Here is a 24422-nt window from a genome sequence, read left to right on the forward strand (position 1 = left end):
GGAGTGGGGGGTGCCGGCGTCCCGGAGGAGGCCGTCGTGGGTCTCCTTCCCGCCTTCAGGGTGAGGTGACTGCGGCCCTGACGAGGCGGCCCACGCCGTCCGCGGGTGGGTGGCGACGGCAGCCCTGGGTTCGAGTCCCCCTGAGGCGCCTCCTCACTTTCCTCACTTGTCCAATGGGGGCCGCCCCTGCCCTGGGGCCGCCGCGACCGCTGGGCCAGGCCTGGCGCCCGGGGACGCCGGGGCACTGGGGGCTTTTGGCTTCTCCACAGCCCGCGACGCTCGCGTCCCCAGGCGGGTCCGAGGGGCGCCTGGGCACGTTGGTTGGGGCTCCCGAAGGCATCCGAAGGCCTTTTTTACCTCAGCCCTCCCTTCCTGAGGGCCCCGGGGCCCCGCGCTCGCGCTCGCGCTCCCCGCTCCGGCCCACGCTCCCGCCCGTGGGTCCGCGGAGCTGAGAGGAGGCGCCCTGCCCCGCCCACTGCGTGACGCGCTCCAAGCCGGGCCAATCAGAGCTCGCGGCGCTGCGCCCCACGCGCCGGTGCCCCCGCCCCTCCAGCTTAAGAAAGGGCGCGCCGGTCGGGCTCTGCCAGAGCGCAGAGTCAGGCGGAAAGTGAGGGCTGCGCGACGGCTGTTGGCTCCACAGGCTACCGCGCTTACGCTGCCCTCGAGCGGCGCGCCTGGCCGCAGCCTTCCGCGCAGGCGCCCCCGCCGCGCGCCCCGACGGTACCTGCTTACCGGGTTGCAGGCGATTGCTGGAGTGAGCGCGGCGGCAGCGGGATGCTGGCTCTGCTGGCCGCCGGCCTGGCGCTCGCCGTGGCCGCTGGGGCCCAGGACGGCCCGGCTCCCGGCAACCGCTTCGTGTGTACGGCGTTGCCCCCAGAGGCGGCGCACGCCGGTTGTCCGCTGCCCGCGATGCCCATGCAGGGCGGCGCGCTGAGCCCCGAGGAGGAGCTACGGGCCGCGGTGCTGCAGCTGCGTGAGACCGTCGTGCAGCAGAAGGAGACGCTGGGCGCGCAGCGCGAGGCCATCCGCGAGCTCACTGCCAAACTGGCGCGCTGCGAGGGGCTGGCGGGGGGCAAGGCGCCGGGCAAGGTGGGCACGGGCAAGGACACCATGGGCGACCTGCCGCGGGACCCCGGCCACGTCGTGGAACAGCTCAGCCGCTCTCTGCAGACCCTCAAGGACCGCCTGGAGAGCCTCGAGGTAGCGGGGCGTGAGGGCCCAGGGGGGACGCCCCCGAGGCGTGTGACAGAGGAGGGGCACGTCGTCCTGCCCGCCAGGCTGTGCGGGACGCAGCTGCTGGGACCCTCTCGGACGCAGAGCAGCTGGGTTTGGGGTCAGGGGCGTTCTCTGTCCAGATCCGGAACTTACTTGCATAGCTCGCATCCCTCCTCTCCACTCCTTGCTGGAAGGAAAGGGTTAAATCCCCCAGCGCGCCAGGACTGCCCGCCCTGGAGCCATTCACTTCCCGAGGTCCTATCTGGAGAACCGGGACAGCCTCTTCTCTTTCCTCTCGTGTAGAGCTTGTGTCGGATGACCTGAGGCTGCCACTTGAAGTCGGCAGTCCTGGGCATCCGGTGTTTCCTTTTATAAATCGGGTTGAACTGGACCAGAGCAGGAGGAGGCCCTGGGGTCTCGACGGGAGGCTAAGGCGGGAGGGTCACCAGCCACACCGGGCGCGCCTTGAGGGAAACCTGGTTAACTTCAAAAATATTCTGTCGCAAAATTGCACAGATCTAAGGTGCCCTTCTCGATTGCTTTGGGGGAAGGGACCTTATTCCCTTCTGTCTTGGAAGGCTATGCAGTTTAGAACTTTGAGAGAGAGAGAAATCTTCATTTAATTTCTGTCTTTACTTTCCTCCCTGTTTAAGAAGTGTGGATGTTTCTGTTACACACGTTTACCAAAATACTTCGTAGCGAAAGTAGGTTTCAATTACAGGTGGTAATTAACTGCAAAATTATTTGAGAATTTCCTGTGGCATGATGGCTAAATACAGTATTTCCAGCATCTGTATATCCCTCCATTCATTATGGTTAATAACAGCTAACATTTCTGGAACACTAAATGTGCGACAGGCATATTGTCTAATTTTAACCCGTGCAACAATCCTGCTGAGGCAGATCGTATAATCTGCATTTTACAATTTGGAACCCTTAGAGGGGTAAATAGCTTGCCAAAGACTCATGGCTAGGCAGTGTTAGGCTGCCTCCAGAACCAACAAAATGGTAGAGGAGTAAAAGAAACAGAAAGCGAGGGTTTAGAAACAGCATTAAAAGCAAACATTCCTGGAATTCAGAGTAGTCCCCATGGTTTAGAGTTCTCATTTTCCAGTAACATCTCTGCAAGTGTAGTCAGGTACCTTTGTGCCATAGTGGAACTTGGGGGCTGCTTTCGTTGCTAGATGTAAGCTCATCAGCTTTGAGGACCGTTTGATTAACTTTTTTTTTTTTTTAAATCCTAGCTGTGTCTTAGTCTTGAGAACGATAGATATTGGTTAAATTTTTGACTTTTTAGTAAGAGGAGAAAAACAGCTTTCTGAGAGGAGAAATGAGATTCCCAAGTTTCAAATTTCAAAGTAATTCTTATCTGACTTTGAAATCCTCTCCATACCAAAAAAAAAAAAAAAAGCATCAGCGCAATGCTCTCCTTCCTGCCATTGGCATGATTTAATACTCCCATATTGGAAGCGTCTCCCTGTGTGATAGGGCCATTAGAGCTACATTGCACAATTTCTCTTTAATGGGCCTTAATATTTCTCCCTCTTGTGTCCGCCCCCTCCCCCAAAAGCACCAGCTCCGAGTGAACGTGTCTACCGCGGCGCTGCCCGGGGACTTTCGGGAGGTGCTCCAGCGGCGGCTGGGGGAGCTGGAGAGGCAGCTGCTGCGCAAGGTGGCCGAGCTGGAGGATGAGAAGTCCCTGCTCCACAACGAGACCTCGGCTCACCGGCAGAAGACCGAGAGTGCCCTGAATGCGCTGCTGCAGAGGGTGACCGAGCTGGAGCGAGGTGAGTGCTGCGCTGGTGTGTCTGTTGCCCTCTGGCTGATGTCCATCTGGCCCCCCAACCCACTGTCTGTAAGGGGAGCCGGTCAGAGCAGCGGAGAGCAGGCAGGAAGGGACCAGCAGCACAACTGTCTTGCCCATTGACAGAGGCCACTTGGGCCCCCAAGGAGTGGTCACCCCCAGACCCCTTCCTGCTGACCCTGGGCAGCGGTTCTTCTCTCGAGTTTGCTGGGCTCCAAGGCTGCTCTTCTGTCACCTTGGAACCCACAGCCCCAGCTGCAGAAAACCACCTGCTCCGTACCACCCGAGCAGCAGTCCCCCTCTGCCTTCTGCCTCTCGCTTCTCTGACGACGTGTTGCTTTTTCAACCTGAGTCATCTCATGGTGCACAGAGTTAGGGTTTCTCCCCCACAGATGAGCTGACTTGGCCTTGTTGGCGCTTGTCAGGGACTTGGGAGAGATGGAGGGGGCTGATGCTGCTGGGAGTGGCCTGGTTTTCGTCACCTGTAGTCAGACCTCAATGTTAGCAGTGATTGTAGCACTAGGTAGAGATGGTTCGTGGCTGTTTGAGCAAACAGTAAGGTGACTGACAATAACCGTCTCGGGGATTAATCCCGCCCCCAGCCCCACTCGCATTGTCCGTGGAAAAGCAGCCCACTCAGGACCAGCTTGGACAAACAACCTAATCCCTGACCTCCAGCCACGTGGGCATTTCAGTCCCTTCCTAATGAGACCTTGCAGCAGATCCTGGGTATCTTTCTCCTCTCTGCTCACGTTCTGGTGGGTGAGTTTCTCGCACAGGAGACAGGAAGGGGAGGGATCAAGGGCCCTAGATCATTCAGGGTGCTCTGGGTGTGAAGTTTTAGGTCTGCTGGTAGAAGGTGTCGGATTCTAAGCTTTGTAGATGCACTAACCTGACAAAGGCATTTTCTCATTATTCGGGTTTATGGACAGGCAGGTGAGTGTCCAGTAGCAGAATGTCCAGGTACTCTTTCAGCGACATGGGCTCAGCAGGGCCAGATGGGCTCGCCCAGGGGCATGGTGTTTCCCTTTCATTTTCTTTAGTCGCTTTCACTGCAGCGTCCCAGGAGGCACAGGTCTCCGGCATCCCTTTCCTGTTCTCTTCCTCCGAAAAGTCTCTTCTTCCTTCCTTCCTTCCCCTTATTATTACATTTGGATTCTTGAGTTAAAAAAAAAAAAGTCCTCTGCCTCAGCACTGCTGCTGGGCGACCTCAGGACGTTCAGCAGGTCTCAAGAGCCTCCCGCAAAGGCAGAGCGCGGCAGCGCAGGCCTGTGGCACAGGGCCGGACCGGAGGGAGGCGGCGTCAGGGCTGGGAGGGTGGCTTGCCTTCCCCAGCCCAGCCTCACCCCCATGGGGCCTGGGACCCGCAGGCCGAGGGAGGAGGGACACCACAGTCATTCTGTGACTTGAAGGGGGTGGCTGTCGAATGAGGGGAGGGCTTTACCAGAGACCTTGGTGGCTGTGTATCTCGCTTGGTGCAGTGGCCGAGTACCTGCAAGGAGGTGGGTTAGTAGAAGTGGGTTAACAGAAGCTCACTGAGTTACAGCGTGGAGACAGGACCCGTTTCCTAGACGAGAAGAGTGTTCCGAGGTTCTCAGCCAGATGTGTCATTGGGGAAGAGGGACCCGAGGTGGGCCACCGGCTGGTGAGCAGCAGCAGTCACGTAATCCCACCCTCCCCATCTTGGTATGTGACTCTAGGCTGACTGTGAGTTTCACTTGGCTTCCTCTGAGGTCCTTCATCATGGCTTTGGCCACACATGAGCCGCCACTTTGTGACTCTCCTCCCCATCCTTAGCCTGTCTGTTCACAGCCAGGAAGCAACAGTCAGGCCTCGCCCAGCCGGCCTGATTCCTGCACACATGCTCGTACGTGCTATGGGAAGACCTCAGGGCTCATCTGGCACAGACGGGAGGTCTGCGTCCCATCTAGAGCTGGACTCCGCAAGGGCATGGCCCTGGCTGGCTGTTCTCACAGAGCCCCCAGGGCCTGGCACTGAGCAGCAGCTCAGCTTTTGCTGACCCCTGCCTTTTGACCCCACCACAAGAACTCTAGCATCTGTGTGCTCCACCCAGTCCTGGGATGAGCCTTCGCGGAAAGCGATCATTTGCTGACGGTTTTGTCTTCTGGGCAGTTATGAGTTTATATCTGTCCCATGTGACAAGTGTGAAGGGCTGTGTCAGCTCCAGCCCCAAATATACCAGGAGTGGAAAACACACCCTGTTCCTTAGAAGCATCTTGCTAAGCCCAGAGAAGACGGACCTCGACCACATGCAAAGTGGGGGGCTTTGGGAGACTCTGGCCTTCAGTCCATCATCCCCTGCCCACTAAGGGCCTGTTCTGGGCCAGACATGGGGCTGTGAGCTCCACACTCAGTATCTTCTGTAACCCCTGCAATAACCCAGTGAGATAGGATTTTGTCATAGCTGGGGACTGAGTCAGAGAGCTGAGTGATACCCGCATTCCTGTGGCCAACAGATTGCAGAGCTGGGGTTGAGGTTAGAGGTGACTCCCAAGGACCAGAGTCCTGGAGGCTGCACCCTGGAGTGGCAAGTGAGCTCCAGCTGCGCTGGAAGAGAGGCTCCTCCCAGCTCAGTGGTGAGCGTCCAGTCCTGCACGTGAATGCTCTGGTGGCCAGGTCCCCAGGGTGCTCTTTTTCTTTATTTTGAGACTTGCTCATCTGTGGGGGCCCCAGACTCTGGGCTGGCAAAGCAGGCAGAGCCCAGCTCAGGGCTGAAGTAAACATTAGAACCTGTCTCTCTTTGGCCCCAGGCTGCCCCCCTCCTTAGCTTGTCTGCCACCTGCAGTCTCTGATTTATTGGCCAGGCCTTTTAATTCCTTAATTGGTTTTAACTAAGTTTCCTCTGAACCTCCAAGCTGTTTTATATAAATAGAGGGCACCTGCTTTCAGGGTAGAGGCTTCGCCTTTGCCCCTTGGCTCCCCCAGCTCTGATGAAACCTATCGGTTGTCATCAAGGTAATGACATTCCCAGCACCGAGCCTTATTAAATCAGTAAGCCTGCCCACCTGCAGGGAGAGAGGCCTTCTCTCACTATTAGATAATCATGTCTTGTGAAAACATGGGCATTTGCAGATTAAATACTAGCAGCTGCATGTCGTGGAAAGAGGGACTTCAGTTCCCAGCTCTGTCATTTGCTGGCTGTGTGACCTGGGCTAAGTCACCTCACTTCTCTGAGCCTCAGTGCCTCCACTGTGCAACATGCAAAACTGGGGGCTTGGGGCTTCCTGGTTCTCTCTCAGCTCTGCTTCAGCCTCCTGTGGGGCCCATCTCAGCCTCCGCTCCGGCCTGGCGCTGCCCTCAGCCGGTGCTCCACAGCCTTAGTGGGTCAGGATGGACTGGGCAAGACTGCGCAGTCAGCAGATAGGAGCAGATACTACACGTGAAGCCCGGTGTCTAGTATTTTGCTGCTGCATGTTCCAGGGACGTTGGAAAGGTGATGCAGAGCCCTGCTGCCTTCTTTGCAGAAGGTCCTTAGGTAGGTGTGAACCATGGCTCCGAAGAGCTGCTCTCACATATTACGTACTGTGGCAGAAAGTGAGTTTGGGGGATGGTGATGGAGAAAGGTCTATGCATTCTGGCTTCTGTTCTCCGGAAAGGGCAAGGAAGGGACCAATTTAGTCTACTAGTGACAAAGGCAATTTGGCTTCGGGCCGGGAGAGCCTGCCTGTGTTTGACGACGAGGGGGACCATCTGGCCTCTCCTGTGTGCTTAGTAAATTCTTGTTGAATGAGGGAAGTGTGCTGAGGCTCCTTCTCTGACAGCATCTGGTCCCTAAATAAGAGGGACACTTTTGCTGGGACAGCTCATGGAGTCAGCGGTCCCCTGCAAACTTTGGGATCAGCGATAAGCAGACAGAGGCTTGCCTTCTGTGTGTTTATTTTTGTTGTTGTTAATTTCAAGCTTAAATCAAAATTGTATTCAAAGTGACTGAGACCCATTTAAGAGCACCAGTTGTTTTCAAAAGGCTTTAGAAGCACCATTTACACGGGGACAGCCCAGGGCTTCTCACCAGCCCCGGCAGGCCCCGAAGGGTCAAGGCTCCAGCCAGGTGAGTTCACCTCAGCGGGGAAGGTTGCTTCTGCCCCACACTGTTCCAAACCGCAGGAGACGGTTGAAGGCAAATCGTGAACAAAGCTGTTCATGTCCAGGATTTAGTCCAAAAGCGCTTCTGAGTTAAGTTGTAGTGCCAGGTCACGGACACCTGACCCCTTCACCTCGGCAGTGGTGATTCTTCAGGGCTGGAAGTACATGGACTCAGTCTATAGAGGGCCTAGGTCCCTGTGAGACTTCCTGCCTCCGAGCCCAAGTCTGGTGGGCCCCTGGCCAAGCTGAGCTGAAGAGGCCGAGATTTCAAGGAAACAGCTGAGTCAACAGGACTTGGCCGAAGAAGGGTTTTCTGGCTTGATTTAACCAGAAAATTAAATCCAGCTTGCCCCTACCCGCTTCCTCAAGCTTCCAAGAGCAAGGATGTGCCTGTTTCCCACTGGAGTTTCAGCACCTTGAACAGTGTCCGGGCAGTATCCTGTGCCCCGCTGCTTGGGTGAGGGTCCAGGAGGGCTGCCACTCTGGGCTGTGCTGGTTGCTGGGGGGAAGAGGTGGGCTCACATGCTGTCGGCCCCTCTTTCCCTCCGGCAGGCAACAGTGCGTTCAAGTCGCCTGATGCGTTCAAAGTGTCCCTCCCCCTCCGCACGAACTACCTGTACGGCAAGATCAAGAAGACGCTGCCCGAGCTGTATGCCTTCACCATCTGCCTGTGGCTGCGGTCCAGCGCCTCGCCGGGCATCGGCACCCCCTTCTCTTACGCGGTGCCCGGGCAGGCCAACGAGATTGTGCTGATAGAATGGGGCAACAACCCCATCGAGCTGCTCATCAATGACAAGGTGAGGCTGCCTCCCACCTCCCACCTCCCGCCTCCCACATCCCGGTGGCGGCCAAGGTTGGTGTTGCAGGGGGTCCCATGTCTGGCCGCGGGGCTGTCCTCCTCGTAATGGGGATGGTTTTGCCCTGATTCAGTTCCACTGGGGGCAGGTGATTGGTAAGGAACAGGGAACAGGCAGCTTGTGGAGATCCAAGCTGTGAGTCCAGCCAAGAAGCAGCAGAGGGTCCAGGCACAGAGGCCACGGAAGAAACAGAATGAGCTGGGGTCTCTGTGTGCCAGTCTGAACTGTCACGGGCCCTTAGGCTGGTCAGGGAGGGGTGTTCCCCAGGGCTGCACCAGTGAGGGGAGAGTATGTGTGTGCGTGTGTCTCTGTGAGTGTGTGATATTTCTCATGAGCATCTCTTTTTTTGGAGGAGGGATTATTGAAATATATTTACATACAGTAAAATTTACACTTTTTAGTGTACAGTTCAGCCAGATTTGACAAACATACAGTTATGTAACCATCACAACTAAAATACAAAACAGTTCTATCGTCCCCCCAAATTTCTTATTCCCCTTTGTGGTCACCTCCTGCCCCTGTCCCATCCCACAGCAACCATTAATCTGTTCCCTGTTCCCCCAGTCCTGCCTTTCCCAGACCAAATGTCCCTTTTTAACAGACTGGCTTGTTTAGATGTTCTGGGACGTGGTCTCCTCAAGAGATTGGCTCTGGCATCTGTGGGACCCTCCAGCAGCCTCACTTAAACTTAAGTCAGGCTCCATGTTACCCAGAATGCATCCTCACATCCTCGTTGCTGGAGCTGAGTGTTGAGTGGCTGCACCAACCCCCTGGCTGCCGGAACCCCAGGCGTGTGCACCAGGCACTGGCCCCCCACTCAGTCTGTCTTTACTGAACCGCCCTTGGTAGAGTTTATTTAAGTGGGAAGCGCTGTGGAGTCCACCTGCTGGGCTTCTTCCAGGAGTGACCACGTCCCTGAGCTGGGGATTAATTGTTCTAACTAACGCCCTTGAACGGCAGGGCCGAGAGCCTTGTTTTCCTCTCGGTTTAGATGTCATGTAAACAGCCAATTCCTGGGAGGAAGCTCCGGGTTGCTAGGACACCAGCGGTAGCAACACGATGCTCGGAGTCAAGCTGCTCTGTAGAGATGGTGCGGGTCGGAAAGGCCCTCCCTCTCATTCTGTGTGCATCCCACCCAACATTCGCACATGGTCATAGATGCTCTGCTTGGGAGGACACGCACATGTGCAGATCCCCGGGTGCCACGATGGCAGTTGGGACCTTGCCTGCAGAGTGCAGATGCCTCTCCTGACTGTTTCCCAAAGAAGTTGGCGCAGTAGAGCCCTGACTTCCCTTTGGGTTCTCCAGCGAGGGGTGTTCAGGGGTGTTGGGGGCAAGGGCTGTTCTGCCTGGTCTGCACAGTATCCTGGACCCTCAGCCAAGTCAGGGTCCGAGGGTGTCCAGTTGAAAGCAGGGCCACCCTGGGGCCAGAGGCTTGTACCCAGGCTGCCCCTGTTCCTCTTCAGAGTCTGTGACACACATGATGTCTCCAGCCCAAGGGTCTCTCGAGCTGGGCAGGGTGGGCATGTAACCCACAGAGCAGAGAAGGGGATCAGGAGGGAACCCCCATGATGGGAGCAGCAGTGGGCCCAGGGCCTCCGGTCCCCGCAGGTCAGACTCCTGGGAACCCCAAGGGGACCCTCATCTGCCCGTTGCTCCCACAGGTCGCACAGCTGCCCCTGTTCATCAGTGACGGCAAGTGGCACCACATCTGTGTCACCTGGACGACACGGGACGGCATGTGGGAGGCCTTCCAGGATGGGGAGAAGCTCGGCACCGGGGAGAACCTGGCTCCATGGCACCCCATCAAGCCAGGGGGTGTGCTGATCCTCGGGCAGGAGCAGGTGGGTGCAGACGGGGCACGAGATGGGCACCTTCCCAGGGATGCTGGGGGGAATGGCTGCCCGGCGGTAGCACAGGGCCGGAGCCTGCCCAGCTGTCTGCCTGCCGGACCCTGCTGCTCCGCCCGTGCTGCCCTGTGGCCTGAGGGGCTGAGGGCAGGGTGTGGGCATGTCCTGCTCTTCCTGGCAGGGACCAGGCCGGTGTGGTGGGTTCAGACAGATCCCAGAACAGAGTCCATCCAACACAAGTGAGCAGGAGTGTCCCTGGAGTCACAACCCTGGGCCATCTCTCCGGCTGTTTGGCCTCTGCCAGTATTGACTCAGGATGCCGGCCGCTGGCTGGCATTGGCATCTTCCAGCAGCTGTCGGCTCTGGGTCAAGACCCTGATTCCCCAGCGAGGGCTCTTGGAGAGCAACGCCTGTCAGGGAGATGGGAAACAAGACCTCAGAGGCTGCCCTCAGAGAACTGGCCTTCAAGGGGGAGGAAGTCTAAGTCGGCTGTCTGCCTTCAGGCAGATAAGAGTCCTCATTTCAATCTGTGTTTGAGATTTACTGCTGGAAGGCGAGGGAGTAGACGCCAGGTCCTCTGGGGTCCTGGAGTCTGGGCCCTCAGCCCCCTCCCCCGTCACTTCCCTGGTACTTCTCCCCGGGAGGGGCTGGGAGCTGAGAGACCTGGTCTCATCCTAGCTCTGGGGCTTTGGGCAAGTATCTCCCTGCTCAGTTTCCCGTGCGTAAAGTGGGGTGTTTTGAGTCAAGCCATCTCCCAGGACTGGCGTGCTTTGGAACTGCCAGGAATCCGTGGTCAGCACATGTGGTCCGAGTCAGGAAAATGCCCCAGGCCCCATCTCCTGCCCAAGCTGGCATCCTTCCCCTGGAAGCCCGTCACGCGCTGGGAGAGGTAGCAGCCACGTTTGCTTTCGAGCCTGTCCCGATGCAGTCTGTTCCCCTTTCCCAGGACACGGTTGGGGGCAGGTTTGATGCCACACAGGCCTTTGTCGGGGAGCTCAGCCAGTTCAACATCTGGGACCGCGTCCTCCGCGTACAAGAAATCATCAACATCGCCAACTGCTCCACAAACATGCCGGGCAACGTCATCCCCTGGGTGGACAACAACGTCGATGTGTTTGGAGGGGCTTCGAAGTGGCCAGTGGAGACCTGCGAGGAGCGTCTCCTTGACTTGTAGCTGCCTTCTCCTCTCTCTGGGGTCAGGGGGTGGGGATCGGGCCATTCCCCTTGCTCCCCCAGTGGAACTGTGTATAAAGCTCCTGCCACAGTGGGCTGGGGCCCCCAAAGCCCATTCCCAGGACATCTCTAAGACTGAGGTTCTGTGGCAGCTTCGGTCACCAGCTTATTTGTTCCTAACCAAGATTTTTTGGTTTGGGGGGAGAAGAAGCGCTGAACTGCAGGTGGGCAGATTTCTGACCAGCTATGGGGGACTGTTGTTCTTGAGGCCCAGTTCAGATACCCTGTAAATGCTAGTGCACCCCAGCCCTGCCTGCCGTCTCTGATCCTTGGTGTCTCGTGTGCGCTGTCTGTCCCCTTCAAAGGCTGTGCATTCATCCTGCTGGAGTGGCCGTGTCCCTTGTTTATTGAGTGCACCCTGCTGTGAACTGAGCACGCAGCAACCCGCCCCCTACCCAGGACGGCCTTTCTCTTGGTGTTCTCTACGTTGTGAGTCTTTCTGTCCAAGGACCTCTTGAGTTTAAGGAGGAAGACAGGCTGCCAGACAATACCCTGCCTTCTCCAAGGTGAAGGGGTGTCTGTGGCTCCAGAGAGGGGGCTGGGAACAGGAACTGGGAACGGAGAAGGGCCACGGTGGCTGCCCCTCCCTCTCTGTCACCTCTCCCTCTGACCGATGCTTCGGTGGAATCGTGGCTGGGTATGGCTTTGAAAGGTGTCTTTTCTCCACTGGTGCCAAACGTTCAGTGGCAGCTTTTACAAGCATTCGGTGTCGTTTGGGAAATTGATTTTTCTCCCGCAACAGAAGAGCAGCCAATAGCAGCCTCCCAGCTTTGATGTCTTGTCCCCCTGTCCCCCGTGAGGAACGTGCTAGTTTTAATTCATGTTGATTCCTGTAAGCATTTGACCGTCCCAAGTATTTCCCCCAGAACTTTTACGGGAAACGGGTGTCATTCTGCTTAGTGACTCCAGGCTGCTTCATTTATTGGACAGAGGAAGTAATTTATTTTGAAGATAAAGTGATTAAGTGGGGAAATTTATAAAGCTAAATATTATATATTTTATTTTTCTTACGTGTTTGAAGTGCAAACCTGTGGAAATTCCATTTGTGGGACCAAGATGACATGCCCATCCTAACACTGTGTGCTACCAGAACTCTTCTGATGGTGGAATTTTGATTAAAGTGCACTGGAAGATGCCTTGGTGTCTGCTTTCTCCTTGTCGGGGGCTGAGGGCAGGAAAGGCTGGGGCTTTGCAGCCTCCAGCAGGAGGACGGCCTCTCTGGTTAGTCTGGGCCTGGCCTCGGTGGGCAGCCCCAGGGGAGCTGAGGATGCCTGGAGGAGGGTGTGTGCTGGACTGGGCTCTCCCCTTCTCAGCTCCAGGCTGAGTCTGAGGATGCCCCCCCCCCACGCCTTTCTGTCCCCAGCCTGTCCCTGTCATCTCAACTGGGAATCCAGCTAGCTAGGTGGCCCTCAGCTTGCTGCCCCAGACATGACACCTGTTTGGCATCTACTCTGTGTATGCGCCACTGTACATCTCATCTAACCCTCTTCACAACCCCCTGAAAGAGTTCGTCCCAATTTACACGTGAACACGTGGAACAATTAATAAGTGGCTTTTGGATCATAGAGCTGACAAAGGGCAGAGCTGGGATCCAAGCCAGCCTCTGTCTCTAAAGACCCTTCCACCCACCCCTGCCTTCTGGCCTCTGGCTCTGGGGGTGCCTAGTGCCAATGTGTCTTCCCAGGCCACCTCCGTGTGTCCACCTGGCCCTGGTAGGTGTGCTAACATTCTCCCCACCTTCACAAATGTTAGATGTGCCCCCCTCACCACCACTTTCTATTTTTGTATCTTTGCTCCATTTCAGCAGCTGCAGTTTGTCCCCTTCCCAAGTGGCAATGTCTAACTTTCTATTCTAAGGGAGCAGAGTCCAATCTTGGGACCAAATGATACTGTGTGCTGGGTGTACTTGATACTGAAGCCACAATGGAAGCTGGGACCCAAAACCTAGATCAACAGTGGGTCACTGAGGTTCCTAAAGTCCATTTTCAAAGTTATGCATTATGACTTGGAAGGAACTCAGCCATTAGTGTTGGGTAGAACATGAAATTAGGCCAGATTCCCTGCTTGGGGGCCTTTGGAATCCAAAGTGCTGAGGTTAGGTGAGAGCGGTGTATTCTGAATCTCCTTCATGAAGAAAATGCCAGATACTCAGATCTCCCTCGGAGGACGCTGAGGAGTTTCCTGACTTCCTCCTCACTCCAGGCACCGAGCTTCTTTAGCACTACTTCTTCCAAGAGCAAACCTTTGCATCAGAGCTTTGAACCTCTGCTTAGCCAGGTAACTTCCTTCCTGCAATTGGAGAAACTGAAACCAGAACATGGAACCAAAGTGCTCCTTCCTGACCTGATGTGAGAAGATGAAAAAACACGCATCTCATCACTGCTGCATGTTGGTTCTCCTATTGGAGGCTTGCCCTTCCTGACATCAAAGCAGAAACAAGAATCAGCCATGAAATCCAGTGAGTTTTTTATGCCTCGAGCCTCCTGTCTGAAGGAGACCTGTGGCCTCAGTTTCCCCACTCAAGTTTCTTCCTAGGGTGACAAAAATGTTCTCAAGTTGATTGTGGTGATGATTGTAAAAGTCTGAACCCTTCTAAAAATCAGTGAATTGTACACTTTAAAATTAAGGGTGAATTTTATGGCATTTAAAATACATCTCAATTCTAAAGAGGAAAAAAATATGAGGTTTTAGAGAAGGTGATGGATACCATTTACCAAGATGGGGAGATGGGGGAAGGCAAAAAGCAAGATTATGGGTGGGTGGAATCCCCTAAACGTATAAATCTGAGATGTCTAGAACATATTTTAGTGGAGCTGTCTGGTGGGCAGTTGGATTCTGTGAGAAGTCAGGGCTGGAGATAAAATTTGGGTTAAAAACCTGGTCCCTGCCTTCTAGGCGCTCCCAGTGCGTTTGCTCAGCCCCCGCATCCTGGGAGAGGAAAGGTGAAGACGCGTAGATGAGCTCAGCCTTCACGGACTCGGGCTCCTCACCAGTCGGAGCCGTATTCGTGCACAAGCCGGCTGAACTCAGCATGCGTTTATGAACCCTACTGCGAGTTGCATTTAGAAGGCTGAAAATGCACCTCCTTCTCACAGTCTATTACGAGAGACAGACAATTCATCCAAATAAGCCAACAGTTGTCTCAGAAGGCCTGTAGGTGGCCAGAGTCGGAGGGTAGGCATTTTCCAAGGGGACTTCTCCTTTAATGACCTGAACTCCACATTCAGCTGCCGACTGGGCCAACCCAGCCATTGGCCTGAACCTTGATGGCTCAAAGAGTTGCCGGTTGACTCTGCCTGGGGTTGGTGTTGGGCAGTCATACAGAAATGATTTGATTGTTATTGGGAATCTCAATATGATAAGGCAGCTTGTCAAGGCCAGGATTGCGCCTGTTTGGTTATGTGACTTTGGCCTTGACAGGCTACTGGCTTCTCATTGTTTTCTCAAGGAAGCAAAAGGCAAATTTACCAGGTGGTTTTACTTCTCCCCACAAAGCAGTCCTGCTCTCTGTAGTTGTCAGTGCAAATATTCATGAGCACATTTTAAAACCCTGTTCAGGCAGAAATAAAACACTGAAGCCTGGAGCTCGTGGGTAGATTGACATTTCCTTGTCACTCAGCATCATACACCAGAGAGCGTGTCCTGGAGGAATAATGCCTCAAAACCCTGGCTCTCTGGGCTTAAGGGAGTGGCACAGGTAATGAAGGGTCTGTATCTTGGCTCAAGACTCAGGTCTTGCAAGAAATACCACACCTATTTTCTTCAAAGTTTACTTACTGTAAGACACCACGTATACAACAGACTATGTGTAACGCGTACACATAATATAAAAATAATCATGAATGAAATTATTTTCATTCCTTTATTTCCATCTAGGATCATTTTCCTTCTTTCCAAAAGGATTTCCTTGAACATTTCTTGTAACATAAATCTGACGGTAATAAATTCTTTTTTCAGCTTTTGTGTGTCTGGAGAAAGTATTCATTTCACCTTCGTGTTTGAAAACTACTTGTTACTGTTTAGAGAATTCTAGACTGACAGTTTTCTTCATCTTCCAGTATTTTAAGGGTGTTATTGCACCACCTTCTCCCTTGTGTTGTCTCCAGCAACAGGTCTGCCGTCATCCATAGCTTTGCTCCTCTGTACACACTGCGTTTTTCCCTTTGGTGCTCTAATATTTTCTCTTCATCACTGGTTTTGGGCAATTTGATAAAGATGGATCCTGGAGTCACTTCTTAATTTCTTGTCTCTGGAAGTGTTTCAGCCATTATTTCTTCACATTTTTTTTTCTGTTCTCCTCCTCTCTCTAAAATTACATGTTTATTAAACCACATGAAATTGTTGCACAGCTCACTGATTCTCTGTTTATTTCACATTTTATCCTTTTTTTTTCCTGTCATTTAAGATACTTCCTATTGCTGAATCTTGAAGTTCGCCAGTATTTTCTTTTACAGTTTCTAATCTGCCACTAATTTCATCTCACGTATTTTTCAGCTCTAAGATTTCAATTTAGGAGTTTTGATGTCTACTTCTCTGTCTAGGAAACAGTCGCTGATCTCCTTTATTCTCATACTGAATACTTTTGACACCAGATGTGTCCTACAGTTCAATCCAGTTCTCACACCATCTGCTTGGAGTAGGCATCAGTTAAAGGCTAAGTCCCACAAGACTTCCCCCTTTTCATACATCAGTCACAAGTCCCAGGTTATCACCTGTACTTCTGACTGACTGGTCGTAAACTGAGGTTCTGATGACTCCCTCCTTGGGATCGATAATTTGCTAGAATGGCTCATAGAACTCATGGAAACACTTACTTACTGGTTTATTACAAAGAATATAATAAGGGATACAGGAAGAGCTACAGAAGCCAAGATCTGGAAAAATCCCAAGTTTGAGACTTTCTGTCTCCACGGAGTTGGGTTGCACAACCTGCGTAGCACATGGATGTGTTCACCAACCTAGAAGCTCTCCAAACCTCATACTTTGGGGATTTTGATGGACGCTTCATCATGTAGGCATTACTAACTCCATTTCTAGCCTCTCTCCCCTCTTCAGAGAGTGAGGTCTGGGGCTGAAAGTTTTAAGCTTCTAATCATGGCTTGGTCTTTCCAGTGACCAGCCCCAATTAGCCTCATCTTAAAAATGCTCCTGTCACCCTGGAAATTTTAAGGGATTCAGCAGTTCTGTGTCAGATGCTCCTATTACTCAGGAAATTACAAGGGTTTTAGGAGATCTGTGTCAGGAACTGGTGTCAGAGACCAATGTGTATGTACATGTTTTAATTTCACAATGCCTCACTTAACCTCTTGTACATATGGAGAAGAAAAACTTTTTAAACATATTGAACAGTTACAATAATTGTTTTAATGTCCTTGTCTCTTTAACTTCCATATACATTCTGAGCCTGGCTTCCAGGAGCCTTGTCCCACAAGTCCTCAGTAGCTTCCAGTCTGGGGAGGAGTGTGATCTGTCTACCATTGCTGACTCACTCTGCCTGTCTGTAGGGACAGTGGGCCAGCTGAGAGGTACCTTTGTCCCAAGGAGGGCAACAGGCTTGACTGGGAGGAGCTCTCCGATGTCCTTTTAGGCACATGCTCCATGAGGCCCTGGAGTCCCTCCTTGCTTTGAACTGGTGGATATGCCAGGGGAACGATGGTGGGGGTGGGCTGGAGATGGCCACGCCCCTGGAGACGCGGCCACGCCCCTGGAGTGTGGTCACGCCCTTGGAAACGAGTCACCCCCAGCACTTTTCCAGCAGGTGCTGTCTCCCAGGACCAGGGCCACTGGCTTGTTGCAGACACAACCTTCATTTTCCCCAGGGAAGCAGCATTTCAGCTGGTTCCCAAGCCACCCATTAGAAGCCAGGCCTCTGGTAGAGCAGAGAAACCCAGGTGTGGCGTGGCCGGAGGGTTTAGCCAGAAGAGTCGCCGTGTCCTGGACCCAGGGCAGATATGTGCCGCGTGGGCGTGGAGGGTGGGCTTCCGTATCCCCACCACTTTGGCGGCAGAGCCCCAGCTGCCTGCAGGCCCGCAGAGAGGAGCTTCCGCCTGGGGACCTCTCCTCACAGCCCCACCTCCTGTTCTATTTTAAGAGTTTCCAGTGCAAGAAATAGGAAATGGAATAAATAAATATATTTGTGCTTCCAGCAAAGATAGGAGACAGAATGGGGAGAGCTGTGAGGAAACTTTCAGAACAATGTCTCCTAGAATATTCAGACTCTGAGAACATTCCCTGTGGGGAAAAGGAGGCCCCAGACTCCTAAAAAAGCCAAGACTCAATCCCCGACCTTTAGTATATTCTGTGTGCTTGGTCTTCACACCTTATTCTCTTAATAATAGGATGTAAGCTTAACTCCCTAGGATGTAACTAAAAAATAAATGCAGCTTTTGGCCTATTTACAAATCAAGGTGTGCACATGGACCAGTTAACCAGGAAACCTGAGGCGATGGGGATGGCCAGTGGGAAGAGCCCTGGTACCTTCCTCAGGCTTCTGCAGGAAAGGCCGAACCCCTTCCCAGCAGCGCAGAGTCTGCTTTCCTGGCTTCTCGCTGCTGAGATACTGTCTACATACCTAGCATGTCCCAGGCCCTGACCCAGATTGTGGCTAAGCCCCAAGCATGTCCACAGGGAAACACACAGCGGCAGTCGTCCAAAACCATTCCGCTGGTGACAGCTGGTCAGGGAAAGCCTCCTGGCCTGAGATGACAGCAGGGCTGTGTGGCTGGTTTCTGGGCCCCTCTGCTCTTGCTGTGTGGCCTTGAGCAAGCCACTGCCCTTCTCTGGGCCATGTGAAGGGTGGCCTGGAGCTCTTGATAGCCCTTCATCCTGGAACCCAACCAGAGGGGTTCTTTACGACAATTCCTCATGAGGGCAGCTGGACTTCATGACATCCCTGAAAAGGCAGGCAGGTTTTTTATTCCCATTTCACAGATAAAGAAACTGAGGCTTAAGAAAAAGAAGGTACTTATTATTGCAGGAAAGGCCCACCCAGGATCTGGCTCTGGATATGCTGTCCTGAGGGTACATTTCATGCAGAAACCCAGGAGGTGAAGGGTGGGCCCCTGATAGATGAGTTAGGACTGGAGGCATCTGAGTGCCCCCTGGGGATAGCCCCCAGGCCATCTGCAGGCACCCAGGAAAAAGCCTCATTCCCTGTTTCCCTCCCTACCTGCTCTCTCTACTTCAGCAAATATTTGCTATTGCTCAGTGAGTTGCTGCCATGGTTACAGGCATCCCAGGATCTGAGGGTCCAACTTGGACTTTAAACCTCTTTAAAATTCAAGACCCAGAGTAAATAGCTGCTTCCTGAAACCTCAGTCCTGCATTCCCATCACTCCAGGCTGCGAGCCCTTTGCTAGCTGAGGGGTTGGGGAAGGTGGAGGAGGGGCCCCACAGCCCTGGATGGGGGAAGAAGAGCCTGAGGCCACACGGGCCCCCACTGGGGAGAACACTCTGGGGTTCATCCCTGCTCTGAAGAGGTGCCTCCCCAGGGCAACCTCTAATGACCTCAGGGGGCTGAGTTATGATGGAGCACCCTCCACCCCAGCTAGGGACCCTGAGCAATACATGGTTGTTTGAGCCTTCGTTTGCTCATCCGTCAAATAAGGGTGATTAGCACCCACTCCAGGCTCATTTTGGGGAGTAAAGCCCTCGGCTGAGGACATGCTTTCTGAGTAGGAACCTGTGGTTGTCAGTAAATGGAAATCCAGAGGTCTCGTTATAATGGATTCAAATGCTCAGGTTCACATTCCTCTACACAACTTCTCTGGGTGACTTGGGGCCAGTGATTTCACGTGTCTGGGCAGCGGTTTCCTGCCTATATAATGAGGCAATGATCACTACACAGCACAGAGTGGTTCTGAGGACTGAAAGAACTGAGATGAGCATGTTAATCATCTGTTGCCGTGTAACAAATTACTCTAAAGCTGAGCGGCTGAAGACAACAAGCCTTTATTAGCTCATGGTTTCTGTGGGTCAGGAATCTAGGAGAAGCTGGGTGGTTCTTACTCAGGACCATTTGTGAAGTTGTGATGGAGGTGCTGGCTGGGCTGCTCTCTAAAGGGCTGGAGGACGCCCTTCCAAGATGGCACCCCATATGGCTGTGGGCAGGAGGCCTCTGTTCCTCACCAGGTGGGCCTGTCCAAACGGCTGCTCCCAGCATGGCAGCCGGCTTCCCACAAGGAGTATTCTGAGAGTGCACCGTATCTTTTGTACCCTAATCTTAGGAATGGCATACCACCACATCTGCTGCCTTCTGCAGGTACACGGACCAACCCTGGTGCAATATGTGGGAAGTGTCTGCTCAAGACCGTGCATACAAGAGGTGGAGGTCATTGGGGCCATCTTCGAGGTTGGTTACCACCAGAGAAAAGGGCTCACCCAGTACCCACACATAGTGAATACTCAGTGCATGGGGGTGGTGCAGTCATTACGCAGGATACAAAGCCAGAACCTCGAATGACTTAGGTTGGAGAAAGGAATGCAGGAAAAAGGCCAGCGCCATGACTGGGACTCCAAGCCCCAACTGAAGCACCTCCCCTGGGCCAGGCAGAGGGATGTGGCCACCAGACCAGGTGCCAGGGGGAGAAGGGGCAGGAGCTGTGACTCAGCAAGAAAAGACTCGCAGGAGTCAGGTACCAGATAGAGCCAGGCAGCCTGGGTCCGTAATGGCTGGGAAGCCAGGTGGACCCTCCACCCAGTCTTCTGTGAGGGCAGCCAAAGTGCAGAGGGCACCCTGTGGAGCAGGAAGTCGGGCTGGGTGGAGTGGACACGCTGGACCCTCCTGACCTTGGAGATTCTCACTGAATTTTCCCCTCACTCTGCGGACAGCCCTGGTCCTTGCGCATGCTCTGTGCACACTCACGTGACGTCTGTGGGGGCAACTCTGCCTGGTTGGTTTCTTCCTGTTTGTTTCTGGTTTGAGTATGTGTCTCAGGCAGCAGTCGCTGTCCCTGTCGTTTCCTGAGTGTCTCATTACTTGCCTGTGTTCCTGCGCTTCATTCACCCTCCTTGGAGCCCAGGGATGAATTCAATAATCATCCAAGAACTTGGAAGATGCAGAGATCCTGGATGAGATTCTCTCTACACACCAATGCCCTCCCATCACCCAGAAATCTGCTCAGATGACATGACTCCGGAGAGGCCTTCCCGGATCCTGTCTCAAATGCTCCATTCTTCCTCTCTAACCTCTACTTTGTTTTACCTTCTCCAGAGCACGTATCACTTTCCACCTTGACCTCATACAATGATTTATTGATTGCTTGTTTTGGATGTATTGATTGATTGCTTGTTCATTATCTGTCTCCCTCAAAGGCTGAAGGCTCCCGGAGAAGCAGGGGGTGGGTCTGTCTCATTCATTTTGCACCTCCTGAGCCCAGGCCTGTGCCAGCACCCAGTGGGTTCTTACATGAGTATCTGCAGAAAGGGGGAATGAAGAAGGGAAACGCTGGCACTTCCTAGGTGGGAGGAGCACCTGCCAGGCCCGACAGTGTGGCTGTTACATTTTGAGATGGGGGCAAGGCAGTGCAGAGCAGTGTGGCCCCTGAGGTGACACAGGACCAGCTCAGCTTTTTCAACCAAAATTTCAGACCCAGGCTGTGTTGCCTTTTAATCGCAAGAGAAGTTGCCCCATTTCCATCTCCACTGGTTTGGATCACTCTAGACTCATCCTCATCCCCAGACAAATGGCGGGGGTACCAAATACTAAATTCCAATTAGCTAGGAAGCAAAGGAAAAAAGGAGACAGACACCAGACCAACTGGAATGTAAATCATGTTTCCTGCATCAACATGGAAATGTTAACATCTTTTCTTTGAGCCTGGCTGAGTTTCTAAGCTATTCCACTGGGTGGATGTAGGGGAAGCAACATGACTCTGCAGGAAGAATGAAGGGGCTTCTGGTCTACCCTCCTGCTACTGTGAGGGTAGGGAGATTTGAGACACATAGGGCAAAGGTCTTGAGAAGATGGCGGCAGAGGTTGGTGTTACCCAGCTACAAACCAGGAAACACCAAGGATCACCTGCAGCCACCAGGAGCTAGGAAGGAGGTGAGGGGCAGAGAGGACCACCCCTCCCCACACCTTGATTTAAGACTCCTGTCTTCCAGAATCGGGAGAGAATAAATCTCTCTTGTTTTAAGGCACCCATTTGGTAGTAATTTGTCACGGCTGCCCTAAGAAAATAACACAGGTAGGAAAATTCTTTGACTAAGGAAGTTTCAGCAAAGCAGAAGGGTTGGTGCCCTCAAATCACACAGCAGGCAGGTGGTAGAGTCAAGACTGAATCCAAGTCTAACTCCCAAAGGATTCCCGTTGTTGTCAGAGAAGCATTCCATTATAATGATGAGTGCTGTGGACTGAACTGTCCTCCCACATCTGTGTGTTGAAGCCGTACTCCGCAATGTGACTGTATTTGGAGTTGGGGGTCTTGAGAAGATTAAATGAGTTTGTAAGTGTGGGACCCTAATCTGATCTGATGGGTGTCTTATAAGAAGAGGAACAGATAACCACAGTATATATAAATAGATAAAAAACCAAATTTCTTCTGTATAGCACAGGGAACTATATTCAATATGTTGTAATAAACTTTAATGAAAAAGAACTTGAAAATGAATATATGTATGCATATTCATGACTGGGACACTGTGCTGTACACCAGAAATTGACACATTGTAACTGACTATACTTCAATTTAAAAAAAAAAAGAAGAGAAACAGACACCAGAGTCTTCTCTCTTTTTACCATGTGGGGACCCAGAGAGAAGCCAAAGTCTTGGGATGAAACCAACCTTGCCAGCACTCTGAGCTTGGACTTCAGCCTTCAGAACAGCGAGAGATAAATTTCTGTTGTTTAAGCTGCCCAACCTGAGGCATTCTGTTATGACAACTTGAGCTGAAGAAGACAATGATGATGACTTTAACTAACATTTTGTGGCAGCTACTATGTGCCAGGCACTATTTGCGATGGTGAGGATGAGACAGGAAACGAAATTAAAAGAAATTCCTGCTATCATGAAGTTCATATTCTAATAAATATATATAGTAATATGTATACAGCATCTATCTATCTATCTAACGGATGTAGTAAAATATATAGAATGTCGTAATTGTACTAGTCAGCGTTCTCTAGAGAAATAGAACAGGATATTTATAAGCAGAAGGAACAACAGGTGCTGAGCCCAGAGGCGAGGGTGACACAGAGTAGGGAGGACCCGTGTGGCAGGAGAGGGGAGAGGGGAGGTGGGAGGTGGGAGAGGTCTCCCGGGCCGAAGCTTCTGGTGAGGACTTTGCATTTCATTCGGGAGTGTGGAGGCCCCTGGAGGGTGCAGACGTGTGACAGATTTGAACGGGAGCACCCTGGCTGCTGTGGGGACGGGCTGTAGGGATCCAGGGAGAAGGCAAGGAGGATGAGGAGCCTCTTCTCACAACCTGGGAGGGAAACGACAGTGGCTGAGTCCAGGGAGGTGGCAGTGGAGGTGGTGAGAAGGCGCTGGGCTCTGGATTGATTCTGAAAGTAGAACCGAAAGGGTTTCCTGGCAGATTGGCTGTGGGTGCGAGAAGGGGAGGGCGTGAGGATGACTCAGGTTTGGGCCAGAGCTCGGGCTATGGCGATGCCACGGCTGAGACGGAGGAGCCCCAGGGAGAGTGGGTTGTGGGACGTGTTGCGGTCGGGTGTCGGCCTCGGAGATGGAGGCACCGGGTGGAGGTGTGTGCAGCTGCGTGCAGGTGTGCGTCCAAGTCCAGAGTTTGGGAGAGAGTCAGGTTGGGGATAGGAATGTGGGAGGCCCTGGTATAGAGGTTAAATTGAAGGAGTAGAGGTGGGTGTTGGCTCCTGGACACTCTTGGGTCAGAGGTCAGGAGAGCAGAGGAACTGAGTAGGAGCTACAGAAAGAACGTGTGTGGTGTGCAGTCCTGGGACATAGCATTTAGCATGTTTGGGGAAGTAGGGAGATACCAGTCCTTGATGGGGCAGTGTGCTGGGTTGGAGAGTGTCACCCCCACCCCCAGACTCATGCCCCTCTGGAGTCTCAGTCGGCGAACTTAGACGTAGGGTCTGTCTGGTGTCATTAGCCAGCATGAGATCATACAGGATTAGGGTGACCGGCGTCCTTGCAAGAGAAGGAGAGGACACACGGAGAGACCCAGAGGAGAAGTGGAAGTGGTGACAGAGGCAGAGATTGGAGTGGTGGGTCTACAGGCCAAGGAGCACCATGAGAAGCTGGAAGAGGCGGAAAAGATCCTCCCCCAGAGCCTTCAGCCAGAGCCAGGCCCTGTTGGTTCCTTGACTATGTTTTCTGGCCTCTGGAACTGCTGAGAGAATAAACTTCTGTTGTTTCAAGCCACCTGATCTTGCAGTGCTTTGTTCTAGTAGCCCCAGGACACTAACTGACCTGTACCGAGGTGTCTCCGACACCCCACCGCAGGGGACATTCTTAGCCAGAGGGCCGGCACCCTGACTCACTCTGCTCGCTCCCTCTGTCCCCTACCCCTGACCTACCGCAGCTGGGACACAGGTGACTCTCTGTGGGGAGACTCTAGAAGTGACCTCTGTGTCCAGGGGGCCAGGCTCGGGTCCCCTTGTGCCACTTCCCAGTGAGCCCCGTGCCCACTCAGAGCCTCGTTCCCTGACCCATTGAATGGGAGCAACTTTAGTGTGAGTTAAACTTACATCAAAGAAATACGTTTGTTGTTTATCTGAATTCAGATTTAATTTAACTGGGTACTTTGTGTTTTCATTTGCTAAATCTGGCCACCCTGCTCACCCCTGCACCTGCTTCTCGGACCTAGGATTTGTGGCCAGGTCCACGGAGGTCTTAGCTAGAAGCCGACCACCATTTGGCCAAAGTCATCCCCTCACCCAGCCCTCCCTCCCTTCTCTCCCACCACTCGGTTTCTTGTCGACCGTGTGCGGGATAGTCTTTCCTGTTAGACCTACGTCCCCACACATGAGGAATCAATAATAATTTTAGGGAGAAAATACAATTGTCATGGGGGAAAAAAATGGAGAGAATTCAGAGTTCATTAAGCAAGTTAATCAAATCGGCCAGCCGTGCCTCGCCGCTGCTTCTTGGAGCCACCTGGCCCTCCCTGGTCGATGATGGGCCAGGTAACAACACCGGAGGGCCTGGGGATTCGTCATCCCATGCCTGAGAGGGGCGGCTTTGGTCAGGACCCCCCACCAGTTCTCATGCTCCTTCTCCTTGAAGCTACGTGCACAGACGTCCGCTCTTGCCCCAGGTTTCTTGGGCTCCTGCTCTGCACCGGCCACCTTTCCAGGCGGCGAACCAGCCAGGCCAGTGGGGCTGATGGTCCAGGCGGGGAGAGGCGGTCAATATGGAGGCAAGACCTTGCAGAATAACCACC

General features: G+C 53.2%; 1 protein-coding gene across 1 annotated transcript; it reads left to right on the forward strand.

Annotated features, from left to right (window-relative positions):
• Window positions 1-587: 587 nt before the first annotated feature.
• Window positions 588-12198, forward strand: NPTX2 (neuronal pentraxin 2). Its single transcript, XM_010966076.3, has 5 exons — window positions 588-1200; window positions 2786-3002; window positions 7676-7920; window positions 9645-9824; window positions 10777-12198. Exons 1-5 carry the CDS (start codon window positions 775-777, stop codon window positions 11002-11004), a joined length of 1296 nt encoding a protein of 431 aa, XP_010964378.3. The 5' UTR covers window positions 588-774; the 3' UTR covers window positions 11005-12198.
• The last annotated feature ends 12224 nt before the right edge of the window (window positions 12199-24422 follow it).

This window comes from Camelus bactrianus, chromosome 18 (genome assembly GCF_048773025.1).
Source record: "Camelus bactrianus isolate YW-2024 breed Bactrian camel chromosome 18, ASM4877302v1, whole genome shotgun sequence".
Taxonomy (NCBI): domain Eukaryota; kingdom Metazoa; phylum Chordata; class Mammalia; order Artiodactyla; family Camelidae; genus Camelus; species Camelus bactrianus.